Consider the following 27687-nt stretch of genomic DNA (forward strand, 5'->3'; position numbering starts at 1 on the left):
TCTATTCCTCCATATTGGGATCCAAAGGTAACCGCTATACAAGAATCAAAGAATCTCAAGACGCTAACCATGGAGGAGCTTGTAGGATCTCTCATCACCCATGAGATGCTCCTCACTAGCCGACAAGAGGAGAAGAAGCCGAAAGAGAAAGAGAAAGAGAGTCGATCTCTGGCTCTAAAAGCCTTCAAAGCAAACTCATCATCCTCTAGCGAGGCGGATAGCGATGAAGAAGAAGCTTTGAGAAAGTTTAAAAGCTTATGGAGAAAGAAACATAAGAAGGATAAAACGAAGAAGAAAGAAGAAAATGAAGTAGAAGGAAGAATAAGGTGCTATAATTGCAAGAAGGCCGGACACAAAAGACCGGATTGTCTACTTCTCAAGTCATCTTCCTCAAAATACAAGGGAAAGAAGGAATGGAAGAAACATAAAGCTCTTGCCGCCGGATGGGATGCTACTAGCACCTCAGGAAAGAGTTCAAGCGAAGGGGAAGAAAAGAAAGATGATCTTTGCTTCATGGCACTCACCCATGAAGACGAGGTAAACTCTAACCCTTCATGTTATTCATCTACTAGTGATAGTGAAAAAATATCATATGATGAATTGTGCTCAACCTTGCACTCTCAAATTTCCAAAAATAAAGTTCAAAAGAAATCCATTTCAAAATTAGAAAATGAACTTAATTTTTTGAAAAATGAATTTTCTTCCAAATCTCAAATACAACTTGAAAATTTTAAACTTGAGATTGAAACCCTTCAGGGTTGTTTGGATGAGAAAACTTGCCAAATTACAAAACTCCAAGCTATGGCAAGCTCTCCCAAATCTTATGAAGATGAATTTAATGATTCTCTAAATCAAATAACACATCTTCATAATGAAAATGAAAGATTAAGATTATGTCTCCATGGATTCTTAAATGGTGACAAAATTATTGACATAATCTTGAGGAAGACTAGTCAAAGACCTAAACATGCATATGATAGGACCAGCATATCTAACCCTCATGGTAGATGCCATTATTGTGGAATAAATGGTCATTACCAATTCCAATGTGCATCTAAGATAAGGGAAAATGTTGGAACCAAGAAATCTTGGATTCCCAAAGCCCCCATATGATTTTCATCATATGTGCTTAGATTAGGGGCTAATGCTTAAAATTGAATATCTTTTTTCAAAGTTAATTAAATATCCCCTCTTATATTGAATAAAAATTCTAAATAGGGGGAGTTCTAGGTTTGTCTTTTTCCTTGAAAAAGGGGGAGCTTTCAAATTGAATATTTCATCAATTTGTTTCTCTTTTACCCCAATCTTTTTGATTGATGCCAAAGGGGGAGAGAATTCTAGTGTAAGAAAATATGATTGCTTTTATTGGAAAATCTCTTGTGCTTGTCATCATAAAAAAGGGGGAGATTGTAAGCCCAATGGTTTCCACCTTGGCATTCCCATCTTATTTTGATGATTCCAATACACAAGTGATTAATGATCACTAATATGTTTGATTGTCTAAGTTGTAGATCACATTGGTGCTAAGACAACATTGCTTGGATTGAGGCCAAGAAACACTCATTGGACCACATCATGAAGGCCAAAGACAACGAAGTCCAAGACAAAATGAAGACTTGAAGAATCCATTGAAGATCAAGTTATATTAGATTGTATTAAGATCCAATCCTAGTTTAGGATTTTGAAAGGCATAATTAAGCAAATAAACACACACCCTAAATATATAAGTGATTGCCTTTGTGGAGTTCCAACACCTTGGAACCCTCATAGCAATCCCAACTTGGTGTTAAGTTGGAAGCCTAAAAACATGAAGTGAAAATCTGCTCAGCATAGGCTTCTCGGAACTCCGAGAGAAATTCTCGGAACTCCGAGAAATATTCTCGGAACTCCTAGAAATGGTCCAGTAGACTTTTTTCAACTTCTGTGTGTATTCCCGGAACTCCGAGAACACTACAACGGTCGGAAAAAGAGCCGTTTGGAATTTTGCTGGAATTACCTCAATGCCATTGAACGGTCATATTTGGTTTTTCCTATATATATGGGCATTCCAAACATTCAAATTATCAATCCTAACACTCTAAAAACCTACTTGAACATCCTTAGAGTGAATCAAACTTGTTTATGCCTCTCATCATCTAAGATTAGGATTTGGATCTTTAGGCTATATTTGTACATCTTCTACAAAGTTGTAAACCCTTGTGAGAGATTTTTGTTCTTTCTTTCTTATTCAAGAAATTGTATTCGGGCGAGTGTTCGGAGAAGCGTAGCCCATTCTCCGTGGTGAAGATTGCCACCAAGGTTAAAGGTAATCGGAATTTGTAATCGGCACCGATCTTCGCCGAAGTTAAGAAGATCACTTAGTGAAGCCATCAACGGGTCTTTGTTGGTGGAGTGGAGTAGGCCTCGCGTTTTGAGGACCGAACCACTTTAAATCTCGGGTGCACTCTCTCTTGAACTCTAGCTCTTTATTTTGCATTGCACCTCTAGATTTAACTTGTGTGCTCGAATTTCATTTTGATCTCTTAATCTCCAATTTAGGTTTGAGTTTTCAAAAGATTAAAACTTGATAGAAACCTAATTAATTTTCACTCCTCATAGTTGCCGTACTTGGGACCACCCTTGGATTTTTACTTGGTATCAGAGCAAAGGCTCTTAAAAGATTTTCTTTTCTGTAAATCTTTGGAAAATTTTTCTTTAAAAATTTCAACAAGGGAAAGATCATAAGATCTTTGGCAACTTTCTAATTGTGAAATGGCGGATAGAAATGGAACCGGACTTCCGGAGGGCCATTCCACAACTAGACCTCCCTTCTTTAATGGGTCCAACTATGGACATTGGAAGACAAGGATGCGCATATATCTTCTTTCGATAGATGTGGAACTTTGGCATATTGTTGAAAATGGATACATTTTGCCTTCCACACCATTTGAAGAATGGAATACGGTAGAAAAAAGGCATGCAAATTTAAATTACAAAGCTATAAATTCTTTGTTTTGCGCCTTCTTTACGGAGGAGTTTAATCGAGTTGCTCTTTTTTATTCCGCCAAGATTATTTGGGATACACTTGCCGTTACCAATGAGAGAACTTCTCAAGTTAAGGATTCCAAAATAAACTTGTTAAAGAGCAAATATGAAATGTTTAGAATGGATCAAAACGAAAGCATTTCCGAAATGTATACCCGTTTTTGTAAAATTTCTAATGAATTAGCAAATCTTGGTAAATCTTATCCTACTGATGAGCTTGTGAGTAAGTTGCTTAGGTCTATTCCTCCATATTGGGATCCAAAGGTAACCGCTATACAAGAATCAAAGAATCTCAAGACGCTAACCATGGAGGAGCTTGTAGGATCTCTCATCACCCATGAGATGCTCCTCACTAGCCGACAAGAGGAGAAGAAGCCGAAAGAGAAAGAGAAAGAGAGTCGATCTCTGGCTCTAAAAGCCTTCAAAGCAAACTCATCATCCTCTAGCGAGGCGGATAGCGATGAAGAAGAAGCTTTGAGAAAGTTTAAAAGCTTATGGAGAAAGAAACATAAGAAGGATAAAACGAAGAAGAAAGAAGAAAATGAAGTAGAAGGAGGAATAAGGTGCTATAATTGCAAGAAGGCCGGACACAAAAGACCGGATTGTCTACTTCTCAAGTCATCTTCCTCAAAATACAAGGGAAAGAAGGAATGGAAGAAACATAAAGCTCTTGCCGCCGGATGGGATGCTACTAGCACCTCAGGAAAGAGTTCAAGCGAAGGGGAAGAAAAGAAAGATGATCTTTGCTTCATGGCACTCACCCATGAAGACGAGGTAAACTCTAACCCTTCATGTTATTCATCTACTAGTGATAGTGAAAAAATATCATATGATGAATTGTGCTCAACCTTGCACTCTCAAATTTCCAAAAATAAAGTTCAAAAGAAATCCATTTCAAAATTAGAAAATGAACTTAATTTTTTGAAAAATGAATTTTCTTCCAAATCTCAAATACAACTTGAAAATTTTAAACTTGAGATTGAAACCCTTCAGGGTTGTTTGGATGAGAAAACTTGCCAAATTACAAAACTCCAAGCTATGGCAAGCTCTCCCAAATCTTATGAAGATGAATTTAATGATTCTCTAAATCAAATAACACATCTTCATAATGAAAATGAAAGATTAAGATTATGTCTCCATGGATTCTTAAATGGTGACAAAATTATTGACATAATCTTGAGGAAGACTAGTCAAAGACCTAAACATGCATATGATAGGACCAGCATATCTAACCCTCATGGTAGATGCCATTATTGTGGAATAAATGGTCATTACCAATTCCAATGTGCATCTAAGATAAGGGAAAATGTTGGAACCAAGAAATCTTGGATTCCCAAAGCCCCCATATGATTTTCATCATATGTGCTTAGATTAGGGGCTAATGCTTAAAATTGAATATCTTTTTTCAAAGTTAATTAAATATCCCCTCTTATATTGAATAAAAATTCTAAATAGGGGGAGTTCTAGGTTTGTCTTTTTCCTTGAAAAAGGGGGAGCTTTCAAATTGAATATTTCATCAATTTGTTTCTCTTTTACCCCAATCTTTTTGATTGATGCCAAAGGGGGAGAGAATTCTAGTGTAAGAAAATATGATTGCTTTTATTGGAAAATCTCTTGTGCTTGTCATCATAAAAAAGGGGGAGATTGTAAGCCCAATGGTTTCCACCTTGGCATTCCCATCTTATTTTGATGATTCCAATACACAAGTGATTAATGATCACTAATATGTTTGATTGTCTAAGTTGTAGATCACATTGGTGCTAAGACAACATTGCTTGGATTGAGGCCAAGAAACACTCATTGGACCACATCATGAAGGCCAAAGACAACGAAGTCCAAGACAAAATGAAGACTTGAAGAATCCATTGAAGATCAAGTTATATTAGATTGTATTAAGATCCAATCCTAGTTTAGGATTTTGAAAGGCATAATTAAGCAAATAAACACACACCCTAAATATATAAGTGATTGCCTTTGTGGAGTTCCAACACCTTGGAACCCTCATAGCAATCCCAACTTGGTGTTAAGTTGGAAGCCTAAAAACATGAAGTGAAAATCTGCTCAGCATAGGCTTCTCGGAACTCCGAGAGAAATTCTCGGAACTCCGAGAAATATTCTCGGAACTCCTAGAAATGGTCCAGTAGACTTTTTTCAACTTCTGTGTGTATTCCCGGAACTCCGAGAACACTACAACGGTCGGAAAAAGAGCCGTTTGGAATTTTGCTGGAATTACCTCAATGCCATTGAACGGTCATATTTGGTTTTTCCTATATATATGGGCATTCCAAACATTCAAATTATCAATCCTAACACTCTAAAAACCTACTTGAACATCCTTAGAGTGAATCAAACTTGTTTATGCCTCTCATCATCTAAGATTAGGATTTGGATCTTTAGGCTATATTTGTACATCTTCTACAAAGTTGTAAACCCTTGTGAGAGATTTTTGTTCTTTCTTTCTTATTCAAGAAATTGTATTCGGGCGAGTGTTCGGAGAAGCGTAGCCCATTCTCCGTGGTGAAGATTGCCACCAAGGTTAAAGGTAATCGGAATTTGTAATCGGCACCGATCTTCGCCGAAGTTAAGAAGATCACTTAGTGAAGCCATCAACGGGTCTTTGTTGGTGGAGTGGAGTAGGCCTCGCGTTTTGAGGACCGAACCACTTTAAATCTCGGGTGCACTCTCTCTTGAACTCTAGCTCTTTATTTTGCATTGCACCTCTAGATTTAACTTGTGTGCTCGAATTTCATTTTGATCTCTTAATCTCCAATTTAGGTTTGAGTTTTCAAAAGATTAAAACTTGATAGAAACCTAATTAATTTTCACTCCTCATAGTTGCCGTACTTGGGACCACCCTTGGATTTTTACTTGGTATCAGAGCAAAGGCTCTTAAAAGATTTTCTTTTCTGTAAATCTTTGGAAAATTTTTCTTTAAAAATTTCAACAAGGGAAAGATCATAAGATCTTTGGCAACTTTCTAATTGTGAAATGGCGGATAGAAATGGAACCGGACTTCCGGAGGGCCATTCCACAACTAGACCTCCCTTCTTTAATGGGTCCAACTATGGACATTGGAAGACAAGGATGCGCATATATCTTCTTTCGATAGATGTGGAACTTTGGCATATTGTTGAAAATGGATACATTTTGCCTTCCACACCATTTGAAGAATGGAATACGGTAGAAAAAAGGCATGCAAATTTAAATTACAAAGCTATAAATTCTTTGTTTTGCGCCTTCTTTACGGAGGAGTTTAATCGAGTTGCTCTTTTTTATTCCGCCAAGATTATTTGGGATACACTTGCCGTTACCAATGAGAGAACTTCTCAAGTTAAGGATTCCAAAATAAACTTGTTAAAGAGCAAATATGAAATGTTTAGAATGGATCAAAACGAAAGCATTTCCGAAATGTATACCCGTTTTTCTAAAATTTCTAATGAATTAGCAAATCTTGGTAAATCTTATCCTACTGATGAGCTTGTGAGTAAGTTGCTTAGGTCTATTCCTCCATATTGGGATCCAAAGGTAACCGCTATACAAGAATCAAAGAATCTCAAGACGCTAACCATGGAGGAGCTTGTAGGATCTCTCATCACCCATGAGATGCTCCTCACTAGCCGACAAGAGGAGAAGAAGCCGAAAGAGAAAGAGAAAGAGAGTCGATCTCTGGCTCTAAAAGCCTTCAAAGCAAACTCATCATCCTCTAGCGAGGCGGATAGCGATGAAGAAGAAGCTTTGAGAAAGTTTAAAAGCTTATGGAGAAAGAAACATAAGAAGGATAAAACGAAGAAGAAAGAAGAAAATGAAGTAGAAGGAGGAATAAGGTGCTATAATTGCAAGAAGGCCGGACACAAAAGACCGGATTGTCTACTTCTCAAGTCATCTTCCTCAAAATACAAGGGAAAGAAGGAATGGAAGAAACATAAAGCTCTTGCCGCCGGATGGGATGCTACTAGCACCTCAGGAAAGAGTTCAAGCGAAGGGGAAGAAAAGAAAGATGATCTTTGCTTCATGGCACTCACCCATGAAGACGAGGTAAACTCTAACCCTTCATGTTATTCATCTACTAGTGATAGTGAAAAAATATCATATGATGAATTGTGCTCAACCTTGCACTCTCAAATTTCCAAAAATAAAGTTCAAAAGAAATCCATTTCAAAATTAGAAAATGAACTTAATTTTTTGAAAAATGAATTTTCTTCCAAATCTCAAATACAACTTGAAAATTTTAAACTTGAGATTGAAACCCTTCAGGGTTGTTTGGATGAGAAAACTTGCCAAATTACAAAACTCCAAGCTATGGCAAGCTCTCCCAAATCTTATGAAGATGAATTTAATGATTCTCTAAATCAAATAACACATCTTCATAATGAAAATGAAAGATTAAGATTATGTCTCCATGGATTCTTAAATGGTGACAAAATTATTGACATAATCTTGAGGAAGACTAGTCAAAGACCTAAACATGCATATGATAGGACCAGCATATCTAACCCTCATGGTAGATGCCATTATTGTGGAATAAATGGTCATTACCAATTCCAATGTGCATCTAAGATAAGGGAAAATGTTGGAACCAAGAAATCTTGGATTCCCAAAGCCCCCATATGATTTTCATCATATGTGCTTAGATTAGGGGCTAATGCTTAAAATTGAATATCTTTTTTCAAAGTTAATTAAATATCCCCTCTTATATTGAATAAAAATTCTAAATAGGGGGAGTTCTAGGTTTGTCTTTTTCCTTGAAAAAGGGGGAGCTTTCAAATTGAATATTTCATCCATTTGTTTCTCTTTTACCCCAATCTTTTTGATTGATGCCAAAGGGGGAGAGAATTCTAGTGTAAGAAAATATGATTGCTTTTATTGGAAAATCTCTTGTGCTTGTCATCATAAAAAAGGGGGAGATTGTAAGCCCAATGGTTTCCACCTTGGCATTCCCATCTTATTTTGATGATTCCAATACACAAGTGATTAATGATCACTAATATGTTTGATTGTCTAAGTTGTAGATCACATTGGTGCTAAGACAACATTGCTTGGATTGAGGCCAAGAAACACTCATTGGACCACATCATGAAGGCCAAAGACAACGAAGTCCAAGACAAAATGAAGACTTGAAGAATCCATTGAAGATCAAGTTATATTAGATTGTATTAAGATCCAATCCTAGTTTAGGATTTTGAAAGGCATAATTAAGCAAATAAACACACACCCTAAATATATAAGTGATTGCCTTTGTGGAGTTCCAACACCTTGGAACCCTCATAGCAATCCCAACTTGGTGTTAAGTTGGAAGCCTAAAAACATGAAGTGAAAATCTGCTCAGCATAGGCTTCTCGGAACTCCGAGAGAAATTCTCGGAACTCCGAGAAATATTCTCGGAACTCCTAGAAATGGTCCAGTAGACTTTTTTCAACTTCTGTGTGTATTCCCGGAACTCCGAGAACACTACAACGGTCGGAAAAAGAGCCGTTTGGAATTTTGCTGGAATTACCTCAATGCCATTGAACGGTCATATTTGGTTTTTCCTATATATATGGGCATTCCAAACATTCAAATTATCAATCCTAACACTCTAAAAACCTACTTGAACATCCTTAGAGTGAATCAAACTTGTTTATGCCTCTCATCATCTAAGATTAGGATTTGGATCTTTAGGCTATATTTGTACATCTTCTACAAAGTTGTAAACCCTTGTGAGAGATTTTTGTTCTTTCTTTCTTATTCAAGAAATTGTATTCGGGCGAGTGTTCGGAGAAGCGTAGCCCATTCTCCGTGGTGAAGATTGCCACCAAGGTTAAAGGTAATCGGAATTTGTAATCGGCACCGATCTTCGCCGAAGTTAAGAAGATCACTTAGTGAAGCCATCAACGGGTCTTTGTTGGTGGAGTGGAGTAGGCCTCGCGTTTTGAGGACCGAACCACTTTAAATCTCGGGTGCACTCTCTCTTGAACTCTAGCTCTTTATTTTGCATTGCACCTCTAGATTTAACTTGTGTGCTCGAATTTCATTTTGATCTCTTAATCTCCAATTTAGGTTTGAGTTTTCAAAAGATTAAAACTTGATAGAAACCTAATTAATTTTCACTCCTCATAGTTGCCGTACTTGGGACCACCCTTGGATTTTTACTTGGTATCAGAGCAAAGGCTCTTAAAAGATTTTCTTTTCTGTAAATCTTTGGAAAATTTTTCTTTAAAAGTTTCAACAAGGGAAAGATCATAAGATCTTTGGCAACTTTCTAATTGTGAAATGGCGGATAGAAATGGAACCGGACTTCCGGAGGGCCATTCCACAACTAGACCTCCCTTCTTTAATGGGTCCAACTATGGACATTGGAAGACAAGGATGCGCATATATCTTCTTTCGATAGATGTGGAACTTTGGCATATTGTTGAAAATGGATACATTTTGCCTTCCACACCATTTGAAGAATGGAATACGGTAGAAAAAAGGCATGCAAATTTAAATTACAAAGCTATAAATTCTTTGTTTTGCGCCTTCTTTACGGAGGAGTTTAATCGAGTTGCTCTTTTTTATTCCGCCAAGATTATTTGGGATACACTTGCCGTTACCAATGAGAGAACTTCTCAAGTTAAGGATTCCAAAATAAACTTGTTAAAGAGCAAATATGAAATGTTTAGAATGGATCAAAACGAAAGCATTTCCGAAATGTATACCCGTTTTTCTAAAATTTCTAATGAATTAGCAAATCTTGGTAAATCTTATCCTACTGATGAGCTTGTGAGTAAGTTGCTTAGGTCTATTCCTCCATATTGGGATCCAAAGGTAACCGCTATACAAGAATCAAAGAATCTCAAGACGCTAACCATGGAGGAGCTTGTAGGATCTCTCATCACCCATGAGATGCTCCTCACTAGCCGACAAGAGGAGAAGAAGCCGAAAGAGAAAGAGAAAGAGAGTCGATCTCTGGCTCTAAAAGCCTTCAAAGCAAACTCATCATCCTCTAGCGAGGCGGATAGCGATGAAGAAGAAGCTTTGAGAAAGTTTAAAAGCTTATGGAGAAAGAAACATAAGAAGGATAAAACGAAGAAGAAAGAAGAAAATGAAGTAGAAGGAGGAATAAGGTGCTATAATTGCAAGAAGGCCGGACACAAAAGACCGGATTGTCTACTTCTCAAGTCATCTTCCTCAAAATACAAGGGAAAGAAGGAATGGAAGAAACATAAAGCTCTTGCCGCCGGATGGGATGCTACTAGCACCTCAGGAAAGAGTTCAAGCGAAGGGGAAGAAAAGAAAGATGATCTTTGCTTCATGGCACTCACCCATGAAGACGAGGTAAACTCTAACCCTTCATGTTATTCATCTACTAGTGATAGTGAAAAAATATCATATGATGAATTGTGCTCAACCTTGCACTCTCAAATTTCCAAAAATAAAGTTCAAAAGAAATCCATTTCAAAATTAGAAAATGAACTTAATTTTTTGAAAAATGAATTTTCTTCCAAATCTCAAATACAACTTGAAAATTTTAAACTTGAGATTGAAACCCTTCAGGGTTGTTTGGATGAGAAAACTTGCCAAATTACAAAACTCCAAGCTATGGCAAGCTCTCCCAAATCTTATGAAGATGAATTTAATGATTCTCTAAATCAAATAACACATCTTCATAATGAAAATGAAAGATTAAGATTATGTCTCCATGGATTCTTAAATGGTGACAAAATTATTGACATAATCTTGAGGAAGACTAGTCAAAGACCTAAACATGCATATGATAGGACCAGCATATCTAACCCTCATGGTAGATGCCATTATTGTGGAATAAATGGTCATTACCAATTCCAATGTGCATCTAAGATAAGGGAAAATGTTGGAACCAAGAAATCTTGGATTCCCAAAGCCCCCATATGATTTTCATCATATGTGCTTAGATTAGGGGCTAATGCTTAAAATTGAATATCTTTTTTCAAAGTTAATTAAATATCCCCTCTTATATTGAATAAAAATTCTAAATAGGGGGAGTTCTAGGTTTGTCTTTTTCCTTGAAAAAGGGGGAGCTTTCAAATTGAATATTTCATCAATTTGTTTCTCTTTTACCCCAATCTTTTTGATTGATGCCAAAGGGGGAGAGAATTCTAGTGTAAGAAAATATGATTGCTTTTATTGGAAAATCTCTTGTGCTTGTCATCATAAAAAAGGGGGAGATTGTAAGCCCAATGGTTTCCACCTTGGCATTCCCATCTTATTTTGATGATTCCAATACACAAGTGATTAATGATCACTAATATGTTTGATTGTCTAAGTTGTAGATCACATTGGTGCTAAGACAACATTGCTTGGATTGAGGCCAAGAAACACTCATTGGACCACATCATGAAGGCCAAAGACAACGAAGTCCAAGACAAAATGAAGACTTGAAGAATCCATTGAAGATCAAGTTATATTAGATTGTATTAAGATCCAATCCTAGTTTAGGATTTTGAAAGGCATAATTAAGCAAATAAACACACACCCTAAATATATAAGTGATTGCCTTTGTGGAGTTCCAACACCTTGGAACCCTCATAGCAATCCCAACTTGGTGTTAAGTTGGAAGCCTAAAAACATGAAGTGAAAATCTGCTCAGCATAGGCTTCTCGGAACTCCGAGAGAAATTCTCGGAACTCCGAGAAATATTCTCGGAACTCCTAGAAATGGTCCAGTAGACTTTTTTCAACTTCTGTGTGTATTCCCGGAACTCCGAGAACACTACAACGGTCGGAAAAAGAGCCGTTTGGAATTTTGCTGGAATTACCTCAATGCCATTGAACGGTCATATTTGGTTTTTCCTATATATATGGGCATTCCAAACATTCAAATTATCAATCCTAACACTCTAAAAACCTACTTGAACATCCTTAGAGTGAATCAAACTTGTTTATGCCTCTCATCATCTAAGATTAGGATTTGGATCTTTAGGCTATATTTGTACATCTTCTACAAAGTTGTAAACCCTTGTGAGAGATTTTTGTTCTTTCTTTCTTATTCAAGAAATTGTATTCGGGCGAGTGTTCGGAGAAGCGTAGCCCATTCTCCGTGGTGAAGATTGCCACCAAGGTTAAAGGTAATCGGAATTTGTAATCGGCACCGATCTTCGCCGAAGTTAAGAAGATCACTTAGTGAAGCCATCAACGGGTCTTTGTTGGTGGAGTGGAGTAGGCCTCGCGTTTTGAGGACCGAACCACTTTAAATCTCGGGTGCACTCTCTCTTGAACTCTAGCTCTTTATTTTGCATTGCACCTCTAGATTTAACTTGTGTGCTCGAATTTCATTTTGATCTCTTAATCTCCAATTTAGGTTTGAGTTTTCAAAAGATTAAAACTTGATAGAAACCTAATTAATTTTCACTCCTCATAGTTGCCGTACTTGGGACCACCCTTGGATTTTTACTTGGTATCAGAGCAAAGGCTCTTAAAAGATTTTCTTTTCTGTAAATCTTTGGAAAATTTTTCTTTAAAAATTTCAACAAGGGAAAGATCATAAGATCTTTGGCAACTTTCTAATTGTGAAATGGCGGATAGAAATGGAACCGGACTTCCGGAGGGCCATTCCACAACTAGACCTCCCTTCTTTAATGGGTCCAACTATGGACATTGGAAGACAAGGATGCGCATATATCTTCTTTCGATAGATGTGGAACTTTGGCATATTGTTGAAAATGGATACATTTTGCCTTCCACACCATTTGAAGAATGGAATACGGTAGAAAAAAGGCATGCAAATTTAAATTACAAAGCTATAAATTCTTTGTTTTGCGCCTTCTTTACGGAGGAGTTTAATCGAGTTGCTCTTTTTTATTCCGCCAAGATTATTTGGGATACACTTGCCGTTACCAATGAGAGAACTTCTCAAGTTAAGGATTCCAAAATAAACTTGTTAAAGAGCAAATATGAAATGTTTAGAATGGATCAAAACGAAAGCATTTCCGAAATGTATACCCGTTTTTCTAAAATTTCTAATGAATTAGCAAATCTTGGTAAATCTTATCCTACTGATGAGCTTGTGAGTAAGTTGCTTAGGTCTATTCCTCCATATTGGGATCCAAAGGTAACCGCTATACAAGAATCAAAGAATCTCAAGACGCTAACCATGGAGGAGCTTGTAGGATCTCTCATCACCCATGAGATGCTCCTCACTAGCCGACAAGAGGAGAAGAAGCCGAAAGAGAAAGAGAAAGAGAGTCGATCTCTGGCTCTAAAAGCCTTCAAAGCAAACTCATCATCCTCTAGCGAGGCGGATAGCGATGAAGAAGAAGCTTTGAGAAAGTTTAAAAGCTTATGGAGAAAGAAACATAAGAAGGATAAAACGAAGAAGAAAGAAGAAAATGAAGTAGAAGGAGGAATAAGGTGCTATAATTGCAAGAAGGCCGGACACAAAAGACCGGATTGTCTACTTCTCAAGTCATCTTCCTCAAAATACAAGGGAAAGAAGGAATGGAAGAAACATAAAGCTCTTGCCGCCGGATGGGATGCTACTAGCACCTCAGGAAAGAGTTCAAGCGAAGGGGAAGAAAAGAAAGATGATCTTTGCTTCATGGCACTCACCCATGAAGACGAGGTAAACTCTAACCCTTCATGTTATTCATCTACTAGTGATAGTGAAAAAATATCATATGATGAATTGTGCTCAACCTTGCACTCTCAAATTTCCAAAAATAAAGTTCAAAAGAAATCCATTTCAAAATTAGAAAATGAACTTAATTTTTTGAAAAATGAATTTTCTTCCAAATCTCAAATACAACTTGAAAATTTTAAACTTGAGATTGAAACACTTCAGGGTTGTTTGGATGAGAAAACTTGCCAAATTACAAAACTCCAAGCTATGGCAAGCTCTCCCAAATCTTATGAAGATGAATTTAATGATTCTCTAAATCAAATAACACATCTTCATAATGAAAATGAAAGATTAAGATTATGTCTCCATGGATTCTTAAATGGTGACAAAATTATTGACATAATCTTGAGGAAGACTAGTCAAAGACCTAAACATGCATATGATAGGACCAGCATATCTAACCCTCATGGTAGATGCCATTATTGTGGAATAAATGGTCATTACCAATTCCAATGTGCATCTAAGATAAGGGAAAATGTTGGAACCAAGAAATCTTGGATTCCCAAAGCCCTCATATGATTTTCATCATATGTGCTTAGATTAGGGGCTAATGCTTAAAATTGAATATCTTTTTTCAAAGTTAATTAAATATCCCTTCTTATATTGAATAAAAATTCTAAATAGGGGGAGTTCTAGGTTTGTCTTTTTCCTTGAAAAAGGGGGAGCTTTCAAATTGAATATTTCATCCATTTGTTTCTCTTTTACCCCAATCTTTTTGATTGATGCCAAAGGGGGAGAGAATTCTAGTGTAAGAAAATATGATTGCTTTTATTGGAAAATCTCTTGTGCTTGTCATCATAAAAAAGGGGGAGATTGTAAGCCCAATGGTTTCCACCTTGGCATTCCCATCTTATTTTGATGATTCCAATACACAAGTGATTAATGATCACTAATATGTTTGATTGTCTAAGTTGTAGATCACATTGGTGCTAAGACAACATTGCTTGGATTGAGGCCAAGAAACACTCATTGGACCACATCATGAAGGCCAAAGACAACGAAGTCCAAGACAAAATGAAGACTTGAAGAATCCATTGAAGATCAAGTTATATTAGATTGTATTAAGATCCAATCCTAGTTTAGGATTTTGAAAGGCATAATTAAGCAAATAAACACACACCCTAAATATATAAGTGATTGCCTTTGTGGAGTTCCAACACCTTGGAACCCTCATAGCAATCCCAACTTGGTGTTAAGTTGGAAGCCTAAAAACATGAAGTGAAAATCTGCTCAGCATAGGCTTCTCGGAACTCCGAGAGAAATTCTCGGAACTCCGAGAAATATTCTCGGAACTCCTAGAAATGGTCCAGTAGACTTTTTTCAACTTCTGTGTGTATTCCCGGAACTCCGAGAACACTACAACGGTCGGAAAAAGAGCCGTTTGGAATTTTGCTGGAATTACCTCAATGCCATTGAACGGTCATATTTGGTTTTTCCTATATATATGGGCATTCCAAACATTCAAATTATCAATCCTAACACTCTAAAAACCTACTTGAACATCCTTAGAGTGAATCAAACTTGTTTATGCCTCTCATCATCTAAGATTAGGATTTGGATCTTTAGGCTATATTTGTACATCTTCTACAAAGTTGTAAACCCTTGTGAGAGATTTTTGTTCTTTCTTTCTTATTCAAGAAATTGTATTCGGGCGAGTGTTCGGAGAAGCGTAGCCCATTCTCCGTGGTGAAGATTGCCACCAAGGTTAAAGGTAATCGGAATTTGTAATCGGCACCGATCTTCGCCGAAGTTAAGAAGATCACTTAGTGAAGCCATCAACGGGTCTTTGTTGGTGGAGTGGAGTAGGCCTCGCGTTTTGAGGACCGAACCACTTTAAATCTCGGGTGCACTCTCTCTTGAACTCTAGCTCTTTATTTTGCATTGCACCTCTAGATTTAACTTGTGTGCTCGAATTTCATTTTGATCTCTTAATCTCCAATTTAGGTTTGAGTTTTCAAAAGATTAAAACTTGATAGAAACCTAATTAATTTTCACTCCTCATAGTTGCCGTACTCGGGACCACCTTGGATTTTCACTTACCGATCCATGATTCTTGCACTTCCCACCTTGATTGATCCCACATCACTAGGACGCCCCCTGCAGCTCCAATGGCATCCAGGGCTAGGAAGTTCCAATTCGCATTCGCTCCTAAACTCTTAATTAGAGTCCTATTCACCGCCCCCAACGTAGTTTCTTGAATACACACTACCACAGGTTTATTATGTCTGACAACTGCTTTAACTTGAGCCTTTTTTTCCAAAAGCCCCAACCCATTCACATTCCAAGAGATTATTTTCATGGGCACACCGATTGGAGAGCTACATGACCCCTTGAACCTTCTCTTCTACTACTTTTCCTATTTGAAGATTTGGGTATGCGACCATGAGACCCATCATAATTAACATCGGATTTAAGTTTAGCTAATTCCCGCAACATTTTCTTGATCCCCTCCAAGCTGGAAGGGTCGGATAACATTCTCTGGTCTAATTCTCTTCCCTCTGCGACCCTGAATAAATTTATAAACTGATCCTCGGATCCGGAATAAGTCAATCCCAATGCTCATAGAGATAACGTTGTTCACAAACACTTCCAGAATTTGATCTTTAGGATCAACCCAGGATATGGGTTTAGGATCTTCCTCCTGAGTAATAACCATGGCCAGGTTATTGCAACTGTTCTCGGACCAAAAGGATGCTTCATTGTCCCTACTGTCCTTTCCTCTGATACCCTCCCGCCTTTCCATCTCCACATAATTACCTGTAGGAACTTTTGATGAAGGAATAACATCATTCGCCTCCGCAATTTGTAACAATAACTGATCTGGCATCCCTCCTGAAAAACAGAATTCCCCCTGAATACCTTCCTTGCAGTTACTTGTCTCCAGGGAAGCTGCGGCAAACTCGTCCAGAAGATTAGAAATAATATTAGATTCACCTGAAAGCCTTTCTTCCCCTCGGTACCTCAAAGTCGGGGTTAGAAAGGGAGAAAAACCCATTGTTTGCACGGACTAAGAGGTTAGAAGAGAAGGAGAAGAATTCTCCAAGGCTTCCAACTGACAATGGGGATCGACCGCGCTTTCGACCCCGCAAGGATAAGCTAAAGAGAGCCCATGGACCAAAAAATCTAACGAGTCCATCAAATCCCGTGGGCTTTGGGCCTCCAAACAACATATATTATAAGGGTCCATCGAACGAGATAACTCGAAAATTCCCAACGGAGATGATTCAAGAGAGAGGAATTGACGGCTGGATCCACAGATCCGATGGGAAAGAATCTGCGGAAAAGGGTCCATCTGCAGAAATTGTTCATCCAACGGCTGAGAATGCTCAAAGCTTATCAGAGGGATAAGCGACTTCACCAAATTCGAGAAACCAACTTCTGACATTCGCCGCACTGTAGGCGAATGGGAGCCTTCCACGTTTACCCTCTGCATGGCAATCTTCTCAACGTTCAAATCGCCACCAGCTACCCCCTTATAGCTATAGCTACCGGCCTGTGAAGAGGACACGTTGCATGGAATGCTAAAAGAGGAAGATGCGCACAGAAGATTTTCTCCCCCTTGATAGCTAAGCTGCGCACCCCTCTTCTCCGACGAAACTCCGCCATTAAAAAAGAGCGAACCAGATCCAGGTTGAACAAAAAGATCTGCCGACTCTTCTGCTTCACGAACTTCAGATAGTCGAGGACGCGAAGAACATCGTGACACCACCACCCAGAATATTGTTTCATTAATACACACTGGAAGTTTGATTTCTTCGGGAGCTGAATTAGACACTATTAATAATATCAAAGCCGTTTCATATCCATTTCCTTGTTCGCAAGACCCATCTGTCGCTCGCACTCTCCCGATTCTACATCCCACTTTTCTAAAATTGACCACCGACCAAGCATGCGGAGGCAAGCCTTTAATCGACCACCAAGAAGATAAGAACTTCCCTGAAAATCTATTCTTCCAGGCAGAGATTTTAACGAATGGGCTATCTTCAGCTCTTTCCCATACAGCCATAAACGAGTCCAGTAAGAGAATTTGTGATGAGGAAACCGCAAACTCCTGAGGAGCCACCTCAGTTACCTTTAAGCTTCCGGTGTTTCCTGACATTTTGTCCATCCACATTTGCAACTCCTCTGCACTAAGAGTTATTCCCCCTTTCGTTTCCCCCCATAGAGTGCTATCAATACTGAACTGGGAGGCCAAAGCGATGGAGTCCGCCCAGATTTCCTTGGGACAAACATCTGTAACCACATTACATTCTGGCTCATCGGCATAACCTGCAGAGCCCTCCTCATTACGATCTGCGCCGGAGACAACTCCTGGATACGTAGCCTCTTCCACGAAAGCATCTATCTGGTACGACGGTTCTATTAGCTTCGCCTTAGATGAGCTGGCTACGGAGAATTTTGAAAAAGAAGAGGGAACGTTCATGTCGAACCCCGACCAAACTTTCCGGCCCCTGTAACATTCTACCCATCTTCTAAAGTTGATAAACTTACACTTAGAGCATTTCCAATCCCCTAAATTACTATCTTTTCTTCTTTTTGCCACCCTATCCAATCTCTCATCTCTTTTACTACGTTTGACTGTCCAAAACTCCTGTAATCTTTTTCTCCCAGTTAGGTAATCTTTTGCCATCGAATCCCTGTTAGTATTCCAGATTCAGGGGTGGAAAGCATTCCGACCCAAATTCCGCTCAGGCCCATTGGAGTTCATGTTCTTCACAAATTCTTCCATCAATAGAAGTTGCAGGCGAAACCGCCACCAGTTTAGCAATGTGTAGACCAATCACACCACTCACCTCTGAGAATGAAACGGATGCAGAAGAAGATAATGATATGGACACAGAAGAAGGAAATGACATGGAAGACGAGACAGAGACAGAAAGAGAATATGATGAACCAGAAGTGTATACAGTGGAGGAAACGGACACAGAAACAGAGAGATCTCCCACTAGCACAGAGGAGGACAAAGAAGATGACGAGGACAAGGAAGACGAAGAAGCAACCGAAGAAACCGAGACAGCAGGAGCGGAGACAGAGGAAGAAGGAAGAGACAATCAAAACACAATAGGAAGACCCCGCACCAGAACGACTCGGGCGCGCCGGAGAATACGCACCTCGACAGACACCCACAGCTCAGAGGTTTTTTCTGGCACCACTCAGTTGATTTTATTTTGTTATTCTTGTTTCTGATGGTCTTTTTTTTATGTTCATCTATGACAGAACGGACTACAACCTGAGGTAATGGCCTTAATGGTAAGAAGCATGCCAAAATTTCTCGTCAACACCCCTTATACCTAATATTGTAACCCTTGCTTCTGAAAGAATTATGTATAGTACTCATATTCATTTCTTCCACATTTTTTTTATATGTCTCTGGATTCTAAAGGGTTTGCTTTCCCTGTAGGGTACAACGTCTATGGTTGGAAAGGGACAATCACTAGAAGGAATGGCTTACAAGGTCTCTGTTTCCTTTCCCATTGATTATCCAATCGAGCCTCCAAAGGTGAAATTCAAGACATTGTGCTTCCATCCCAATGTAGATCTCTATGGCAGTGTTTGCTGGGACATTCTTCAGGTAATTGCCAATTCCTATTTCGAATCATGATTAAACAAATACAGTACGTACCATCCTTTCTATTTTTAGTCCTCATATTTTTCTTTCTATTTTTAACGCATTGAGGACAATGCATAATTCAAGTATGGGGGTAGCTTTTAGAAACTTTCCTTCTCTAGTCTTTTCTATAATTTAAAGTTAGAAAGTTTCTTTTCCTTTAGTTTTTGGTATTCCTCTCAAATTAGAAAGAACATGGTATTCTTAGAAAGAAAGTTATTTTCCTATTTTAAGAAAGAAAGTTAGTGGATATTTTAATTTTGGAATTTAAAAAATTAGAAAGAATACTTTCCTTTCTTAGTTTTGTTTTCTTTTGGAATCTTTCTTTTAAAAGGATTTGAATAAGAAATAGAAATAGAAATTTGCTTTTTATATGGTATAGATAAAAAGAAAAGAAAGGTTGAAATAAAAGAAAGAAAGAATGAGTTTTAGAAAGTTTGCTTCTTGATTATAGTTTTGATTTGTAGCCTTTTTGACTTGAGCTATTAAGTCTGAAGGGTTTTTACGCCTAGTTCCTTAAAGCCAACTGGCTTGAGAGCAACTGACTGAAAACTCCATACATGGGTCAATTAGAAAGCTTAATAAATCAAAGCATTGCACGTAATCAAAGGTAAAGTTTGAACTCATATGCATCAATGTCTATGACGTATGCAAATCAAAGATTAGTCCGACACTGTTTAGCAGCCTGGGTGTCTGTTGCATGCCCTGCATGTCATTCACGCCAAAAGCAATAGAGGATTACAAAAAACTGAGTTCTATTCTTAGAAAGTAATGGAAAAGTGTAAAGGATGGTGGACCATATAAGATTGTAATTTTTCTATTAAGTTTCAAAATCAAATTTCTTTTATGGTACGATTACATTAGAGGCAAGTTTAAGGGAGCAAAGTAGGACAAATTCAAAAGAGGATTCCTTGATTAAAATATTTTTTTAATTTTTTTCAACTTGGGATAGGATGCAAAGTTTAAGTATGGGGGTATTCTTGTTGTTCTATTTTGTGTAATTTATCAAAGAAAAAGGATTAAAATTTTTTTGGCTTTATTCTATAGTGAGATTTGGAAAGAAAAGTTTATTTTTAGAATTTTGTGTGTATATTCACAGCAAACACACACTAGACAAAACTCGTCCACTAGGGTAACCTTGGGGTTTAAAGGCTTGTTGCACATGCTAAGTGCAATCGTGATTCTTACGAAAGTGAGTTAGGAATTTGTTTTTATTTTTATTTTTATTTTTGTATATTTTCTTTATGTTTGCTTGAAGACAAGCAAACTTTAAGTATGGGAAAATCTGATGAGCACATTTATGTGTGAATTGTAGGTAGGAAAAGCATGCATTTTTGTTATTTAAAGCGGTACTACTAAGGTACTTTATCATTCGCCTTGTCAGACTTCAGTTGATTTTATTTTGTTATTCTTGTTTCTGATGGTCTTCTTTTTTATGTTCATCTATGATGGAACAGACTACAACCTGAGGTAATTGCCTTAATGGTAAGAAGCATGCCAAAATTTCTCGTCAACACCCCTTATACCTAATATTGTAACCCTTGCTTCTGAAAGAATTCTGTATAGTACTCATATTCTTTTCGTCCACATTTTTTTTAGATGTCTCTCGATTCTAAAGGGTTTGCTTTCCCTGTAGGGTATAACGTCTATGGTTGGAAAGGGACAATCACTGGAAGGAATGGCTTACAAGGTCTCTGTTTCCTTTCCCATTGCTTATCCAATCGAGCCTCCAAAGGTGAAATTCAAGACATCGTGCTTCCATCCCAATGTAGATCTCTATGGCAGTGTTTGCTGGGACATTCTTCAGGTACATGCCCATTCCTATTTTAGTTCTTGTTCACTTGTTTTTTAAAAAAAATCTATGCTTGTATACACCCCCTTTTGCTCTTTCATATCCCAATTTGAATAAAAACTTGTATTTGATCTTAAAACATTGTTTATGCTTTGGCCATCTACAAAACAACACATATTTTATCTTTACTTTCTTTTTATACCAATCAAAGTCGGAAGGAGAAACTCCATGTTTTGTTTTTTGGAATTGCAGGATAAATGGATAATATACAAGACTAAATCTTCCGGCCCTTCTTTTATTTATTTTCTTCCTTAAGTTTTACTTTATTGTTTATGGTTTGACATCCAGTCATGATGATGCTAAATTTTTTATGTATGAGTATTGGCCTTAGCTATTTGAGGGCACCCTTGTAGGATGACAGTAGGTCTGCCAGTCTCTGGGTGTCTTGTATGTAAGCTAGACTAGCAGTCACGACCTTGCCAATGATACAAGGGCATCTTCTACCACTCCTCTTTAGATTATTATAGGTTGTAGGAAATTAAAGTTGTTGTTACGTTCCATTGGAGATGAAGACGATGGAGATAGAGATAGAGAAGAGAAAAACGAGTGAATGAGGTGAGTCTCACCCCACGCACTGTTTTTATTGACATATGTGTGTGTATGTGTATACATGGGAAAAGACAGAACTGCCCCTATAAAGAGGGGGGGTGCGCACATACACAGCCTTATTCAACAGTTATGTATTTTGACAATGGTTTTTCGAACTCGTGCAATTTTTTTCTTCGTAACTACTTAATAAGGCCTTTTCTTATGCTTGTGGTACATGTAAATTGTGGTCATTTGAAGTTATGGCATTTTAGTTTTATGTAACTTTTTGATGCCTATGTGTAATCTATATTGAATCATTATTGGTTCTATTATAATTCAGGGTTTCATAGTTATTGCATGCTTATTTTACCTTTCAGTGAGAATTGAAGAATTATAAGAAAATTTCTGTTAAAAAAGCCGTGTTATCAACACTTTTGGATGAGAACCATACTCATGTTTTACCCATATTGGGTACTGGTATCTGTGTCATGCATGTTCATTATAAGAAGCTCTATTTCCTTGTTAGAGTTAAGAAAAGAAAATGTTTGAGATGGTAGACATAAAAATGCGTTTATTTAGTAGTTGATAAAATAATATTTTATTCTGCAATGGATTTGCTTTTAGAGTTCTAGCATGTAAAACCATCAATTGTCTTCAGCATTTTTCATGAAGGAAATGCTCAAGATTGGTGAATAGTAATAGTTAATATCAATTATGAGAAGTCTCACTGTTGTTGGTATGAAATTGGTTCATACTTGTCAATTATTGACATCTCTAGTATACAAAAATTATAGTATTTAATATATAGGCTTGTTGAGTATTGTCTCCTTCGTCCTATACATTAGTATTAAATTGGTTCTTACTTACCAATAGTTGATGTTTCTATTATATGAAAAATTATACTCATATATGTGTTTGTTGGGTATTGACTCTTTCGTCCTACATTCGCTTTGTTGTCATAACTTCTCTCTCTAAATTTCAAATCACTCTTGTCAATGAAATTCAGTACTAGTTATATCTGTGTCAGGCCGCTCTTCCGATGATATCCATTGGATGGGCATCTGCATTTGCTTCTCCTCCTCTGTTGGCATTGGCAATAATTGCTGGTAGTGAAACTGTGACACTTGCAACTTAGACGTGACAATTCATTGCTTCAGAGAAAAACAATTAGGCTGCACACTTTTAAAGCTTTCAGAAGCCCCCTGACACACCTAAAAAGTCATCATCTGTTCCTAATGACAGGTATCTTAAGTTATTCATTGTTTAACAATATGTTTTCAGATTAGTTCACACAATTCTGCATTCGATTTTAATTTTCTGTTGAAGGCTTCAGGGTGTGCTGTTTACTTCACTTATGCAGGTTTTCTGGAAGTTGGATTTTATGGAAAGTTCTGTGAGAATGAGAAGATGTTTGAGAAGGAACTACGAACGATCTGACTATTTGGCCGCTGCTGCTAATTCTAGAGATCATCTACTGCAACTTAAACATCACTTGTCATACAAATGACCCTGAGGGTTTTTGAACTGCTTCTATTCTGATGGCAGAAACAATCTCAAGGGATGAAGGGAATGAAGAAGATAAGTAGACAAAACCTGATAATTATGAGGGTGAAACACATGATACGGAACAGTCAGGAAAATCAGCTAGTGTCGAGTGAACCTTTGCCTGGCCCAATAGATTTTACAGAATCTGAAGGTGCAAATGATAGGAATTTTGTTCAAAATGCATCAGCAGTAGCCCCTTGGTTGATGCTAAGTGAATTTGATGAAAGAATTTTTCTTTAACTTTCCTCATTGATGGTCTGGCCATTGAGGATTATACGAGCAATCTTTCAAGTAAGTGCACTACTTAAAGTTTTTTCTAATGGGAAATTCTTCTATTATTCGTGCATTGAATACTTTGTGCTTCATCTGTTTCTCTCAGCCTTAGTGTTTAAAGGGTACTTCGGCTCAAAATTCTTTGCAGTTGTGACATCAATAGCTATGTCATATATAATGTGATGGAGAACTAAGAAAATTTCAAATTTTAAAATTCTAACATACTTCCATGTATTCTTTTTGTTGAGAAACAGTCTGAGCCAAATAAGCTCAGGAGTAGTGATAGTGGTTCACTATACTATAGTCCCACACTAGATTGCAAAACCATATTATTTGTTAATCCATCCTATTCTAAAAGCCTAAATCGTGTAATTTCATCAACCATCTTCCTTTGTAATTCCTACTGTATCCTACCACGTCTAACTCTCACTGCCCTAGATTTCCAAGTTCAATCATAAAAATCATCTCATGCGTCCGCTGTGTATGCCCATTTTCGTCTTTTCATCCGTTGAACTACCCCCCACAAAGACACAACACGTATTGCTCGGTTCTCCTCCAGCATCACACTTGTCGATCGAACCGCCTAAATTACCCGTGAAGAAGAAGCACACTTGTTGCTCATTTTCAGTCAAGCACCCCACTTGTTGATCGAAATCGAACCCTCCATCCATCGTCAAAATGGTTTTCCCCTGGAGCAGAGGCAAGCTTACATCAAACGAGAGAGAGAGAGAGAGAGAGAGAGAGAGAGAGAGAGACAATTTTCTTTTGCATCTGTTCCTCTGTTTCTCACATAGAGACCTTGATTAGGGGTTTGTTCTTCCTCTCTTCTCAGATAATTTTCCTTTGCATTATTAAAATTGTGTTCTGAAATCTCAGGGTTTTTTAGTTTCATGTTGGCAGGTAGAGAAATTTTTCTGGGGTTTTGGGTGTCTTGAAGGTTTTTTGAACTTTTTCTCTTGTTTTTTCAAGGATGGTAGTTTTTTGTATGATTTGAGATGGGGACTTGAGGAGATGGATGGTAGAGAGTCTTCATTAGCTCCTGTTACTCAAAGCAGGTTGGGCTTTTTAGATCATTTTTTTCCTACTCGTTTTGACACTTCACAAACTTTTTTGTTCCAGTGGTGCAGGTCGGTGTTCATCCCTCTCAAATCAATTAAACCCCATTGCTAATTTCTTGTGCCAGACAACATAAAACCCTTCATATTTATACAGGGTTTTTTTTCCTTATGTAGTTACGGACTTAGGGTTTCTGTTTGGATATCTATGTTTTATCCTTTGATTTGTTTCTTTAACATTTTTGGTTGGTTTTGGATACAGTGGTTGAGCCATACATTGACACTCTTTGTGTTCATCAGCTGGGGAGAAGGCCAATGAGTGCATGGTTCTAGATAACGAGGCCCTCTATGATATAATTTACATGTTTGTACGCCCTGTCATCATATAATTTCTCCTGCTTCAAAACTCTCATTGTTTCCATTTTTTGGGTTTCTTCCTGTAAGCAAATAGATGGGCGAGAATCCAAGGATTTCATCTCTGTAGTAAGTTCTGAAACATAGGAATTGCTCTGGCATTGCCCTACTACCGCTTATTCTTCGTCTTCTTCTTAAGATTCTTTAGAAAGTGTGATCCATATGATTTCTCTGCTTACATGATTTCTATTTATCATAACTATCTCTAGCAATCCCGAAGTTACACTAATAGAGATAATGACCAGTTTCGAGTAAGTTCCTCCATCACTTGAAGTTGTATGCAGACAATAGATGATGAGACTTGGAGATATAGTGCTCCATATAATTTGGTGAAAAATGCGTGATTTTTTCTCATTTTTAATCACAGGCGGAGGCAACAATGGATGAGATTTACGCCCAGGTCTCTGGTTCGTGAAAGTGAGGTTGTAGATTTGGCTCCACAACTACCGTCCTGATTCTACAATTTTCTAACTCTTATTTTTGGTCTTTGAAATAGGTTTTCTATCTGCGTCTCTCTTCAATAATTTTCTACTATGTAACCCCTGTTTCTTTCTTTAATTCCATGCTTTACTAATTTTGCATGTTGTGATTCCTATTCTCAAAAAAATTACAGTTGGAAAGAACTCCTATTATGCATAGGGGACTGATATTTGCACTGCCATCTGTTGATAACTGGGCAACACCTAATTATTAGCACTCTTCCAAGTCCCATGTTAAAATTATGGTATTTTCTATTCTCTAATACAAACATAAATTGTGTGGAAGTTTTCTACTAGAATGAAAATGAATTGACCACCCTGTATTATGAATGTATTTTTAGATTGATTTTTGTTCATTGTTAGTAAGAATGACTGCTCAAAATGCTGCCCCTTTAACACCTCTAAAGGAGGGCTCTTCCATGAGTCACCACAAAGGGAAGATTTTGGAAAATCTGATAATAGAGGTCCACATGTCATATTGGAAATTATTGGTTTATGGCTTTACATTTTCCATAATTTAGAAACTCAAAAACTCTACTCGACCAGAAAGTGTGTCTGATTCAAGTCACCTTGAGGAAGTGATTCATTAAAGCTTATATTCTGTTATTTTCTAAAGCTTTGAAAAGTTAGTTGATGTTACCTTTGAAAACTTAGTGTAAAAAGTTAAAAAAATTATCTATATGTTTTAGAGATATGTTCCTCTCGAGTTGTGTTTTTTAGTTGTTGACGGCTATGATTTCTCGACATGGGTTCGGTTGGGGGATAGTTTTTTTATCAACAAAATGTTATTCCCTTTTTTGGGGTTTTTGGTATTTGGTCAATGGGTTTATCAACAAAATGTTCTTCCCTTTTTTGGGTTTTTGGTATTTGGTCAATGTGTTTAAGGGGTTGGATGTGATTATGCAATGACAGTTCCTATGGTTTTTTAAAGTGTTTCTCATAACAATACCATGTGTTTTATGCTTAAAAGTGTGAAATAGGTCTTTTAAGTTAGGCAGTGAGTGTTAGTGTGGTGAACTTGCATAATGGCAATAGGGTTTCATTGCATAATTGAGTGTTCTTTTTGATGTCTTGATATTCTTTCCCACATTGTTGGTTTCTGAATTAATGGGAACATTTGACTGCTCATCTATTAGGTAATCTCCAAGAATTAACATGTTCCTTTGTGCAGATACATTACTATCCATATTCGCTTCTATTGATTTATACCTTGCATGTAGAACGGTCATTTGGCTTCTTATTCATAGGAACAAAGTGAAGATTACCTTTTCTAAATTATTCTCATTAGACATATTGCTATTGGGAAATCAAATTTCCTTGCAAGATTTGCTACAGATGAGTCCTACCCCAATTCCAAATGAACAATCGCTATTGCTCACAGGGATTGCTTGAGAATTGGGACAAACCTCCCAATGAAACCCGTCAAAGAGAACTTCCTCATGACCTAAGAACTCAAGTCAATCCCTACCTATGCCATCAATTTCCCTCCAAGTTTATGTACTTCAATAAGTTGTAATTGCCTAGAATGCTTCCAAAAGGTTTTTTTAATTTAACAACCATGAAAACCAAGCACGTGTAAATTGAACACTCATTTCAATTTCTCTGTTCTTTCTAGGTTTGAGGCAAGATCTTGAAGAGGCATGGAAGCGTGATGAAATTGAATGCTCAATTTTTATTTTATTAGATTGGGGATACTTCAGTATTGACGTGAAATTTCAGTTATCAGCACTAAATTCGCTTTAGTTTCTTCAGGTTCATTGATGGAGAAAGTATCCAACAACCATCCAAATGGGGTGGGAGGCTGACTTGCTGATGGTTTTTCAAGTTGTTGCATAAGTTCCACTCCAATGTTTTTTATATTGTTTTGTCTACGTAAATCCATGATCTAGATGCTTAAATAAATTTTTTCCCTGGAACATGGATATAAGTTTATTTTATTTACAAATAAATTTTTTTTATTTTCAGTTTGTTTGAATTTTGTAGTAATTTTCATGCCCATATTTTTGTTTTACCCAGGAGATCAATTGTTGCTTCTTCTTTGTTGCGATGCACTGGGTTTTGTCTTTTACCCAGGAGATCAATTGTTGCTTCTTCTTTGTTGCGATGCACTGGGTTTTGTTGCTGCTACTTTGTTGCCCGTGCATCGCACGGGGTTTCTTACTAGTATATATATATATATATATATATATATATATAAATATATATATCTACTACTATAAGCTGGGAGGAAAAGCCCAGGCTTTTCTGATTTTTCTGAAAATTCTGTGGGATTTACACCTCACCAAAAATAGGAAA

The 27687-nt window shown here is 37.3% G+C and overlaps 2 protein-coding genes across 5 annotated transcripts in view; both read left to right on the plus strand.

Annotated features, from left to right (window-relative positions):
- ARP4A (actin-related proteins 4A) overlaps positions 1-27687 on the plus strand; it is a 64558-nt gene that overhangs the window by 32955 nt on the left and 3916 nt on the right. Inside the window, 1 exon segment of the mRNA XM_077396226.1 lies at positions 25281-25335. Within this exon segment, the coding sequence (XP_077252341.1) occupies positions 25281-25335 (55 nt within the window).
- LOC143893046 (uncharacterized) overlaps positions 14279-27687 on the plus strand; it is a 35427-nt gene continuing 22018 nt past the window's right edge. For 2 of the 4 annotated variants that reach the window (XM_077397994.1, XM_077397996.1), the window contains exons 1-5: positions 14279-18774; positions 18856-18888; positions 19040-19210; positions 20883-21053; positions 22987-23462. In XM_077397994.1, the coding sequence (XP_077254109.1) occupies positions 18406-18774; positions 18856-18888; positions 19040-19210; positions 20883-21053; positions 22987-23133 (891 nt within the window). In that variant the 5' untranslated portion in view covers positions 14279-18405 and the 3' untranslated portion in view covers positions 23134-23462. Of the gene's footprint in view, positions 18775-18855; positions 18889-19039; positions 19211-20882; positions 21054-22653; positions 22869-22986; positions 23463-27007; positions 27421-27687 lie in introns of those variants that run through there. The other 2 variants (XM_077397995.1, XM_077397997.1) reach the window with 2 other exon arrangements.

This window comes from Tasmannia lanceolata, unplaced genomic scaffold (assembly GCF_043159265.1).
Source record: "Tasmannia lanceolata isolate RefF3 unplaced genomic scaffold, GAP_Taslan_0.1 ptg000015l, whole genome shotgun sequence".
Taxonomy (NCBI): Eukaryota; Viridiplantae; Streptophyta; class Magnoliopsida; order Canellales; family Winteraceae; genus Tasmannia; species Tasmannia lanceolata.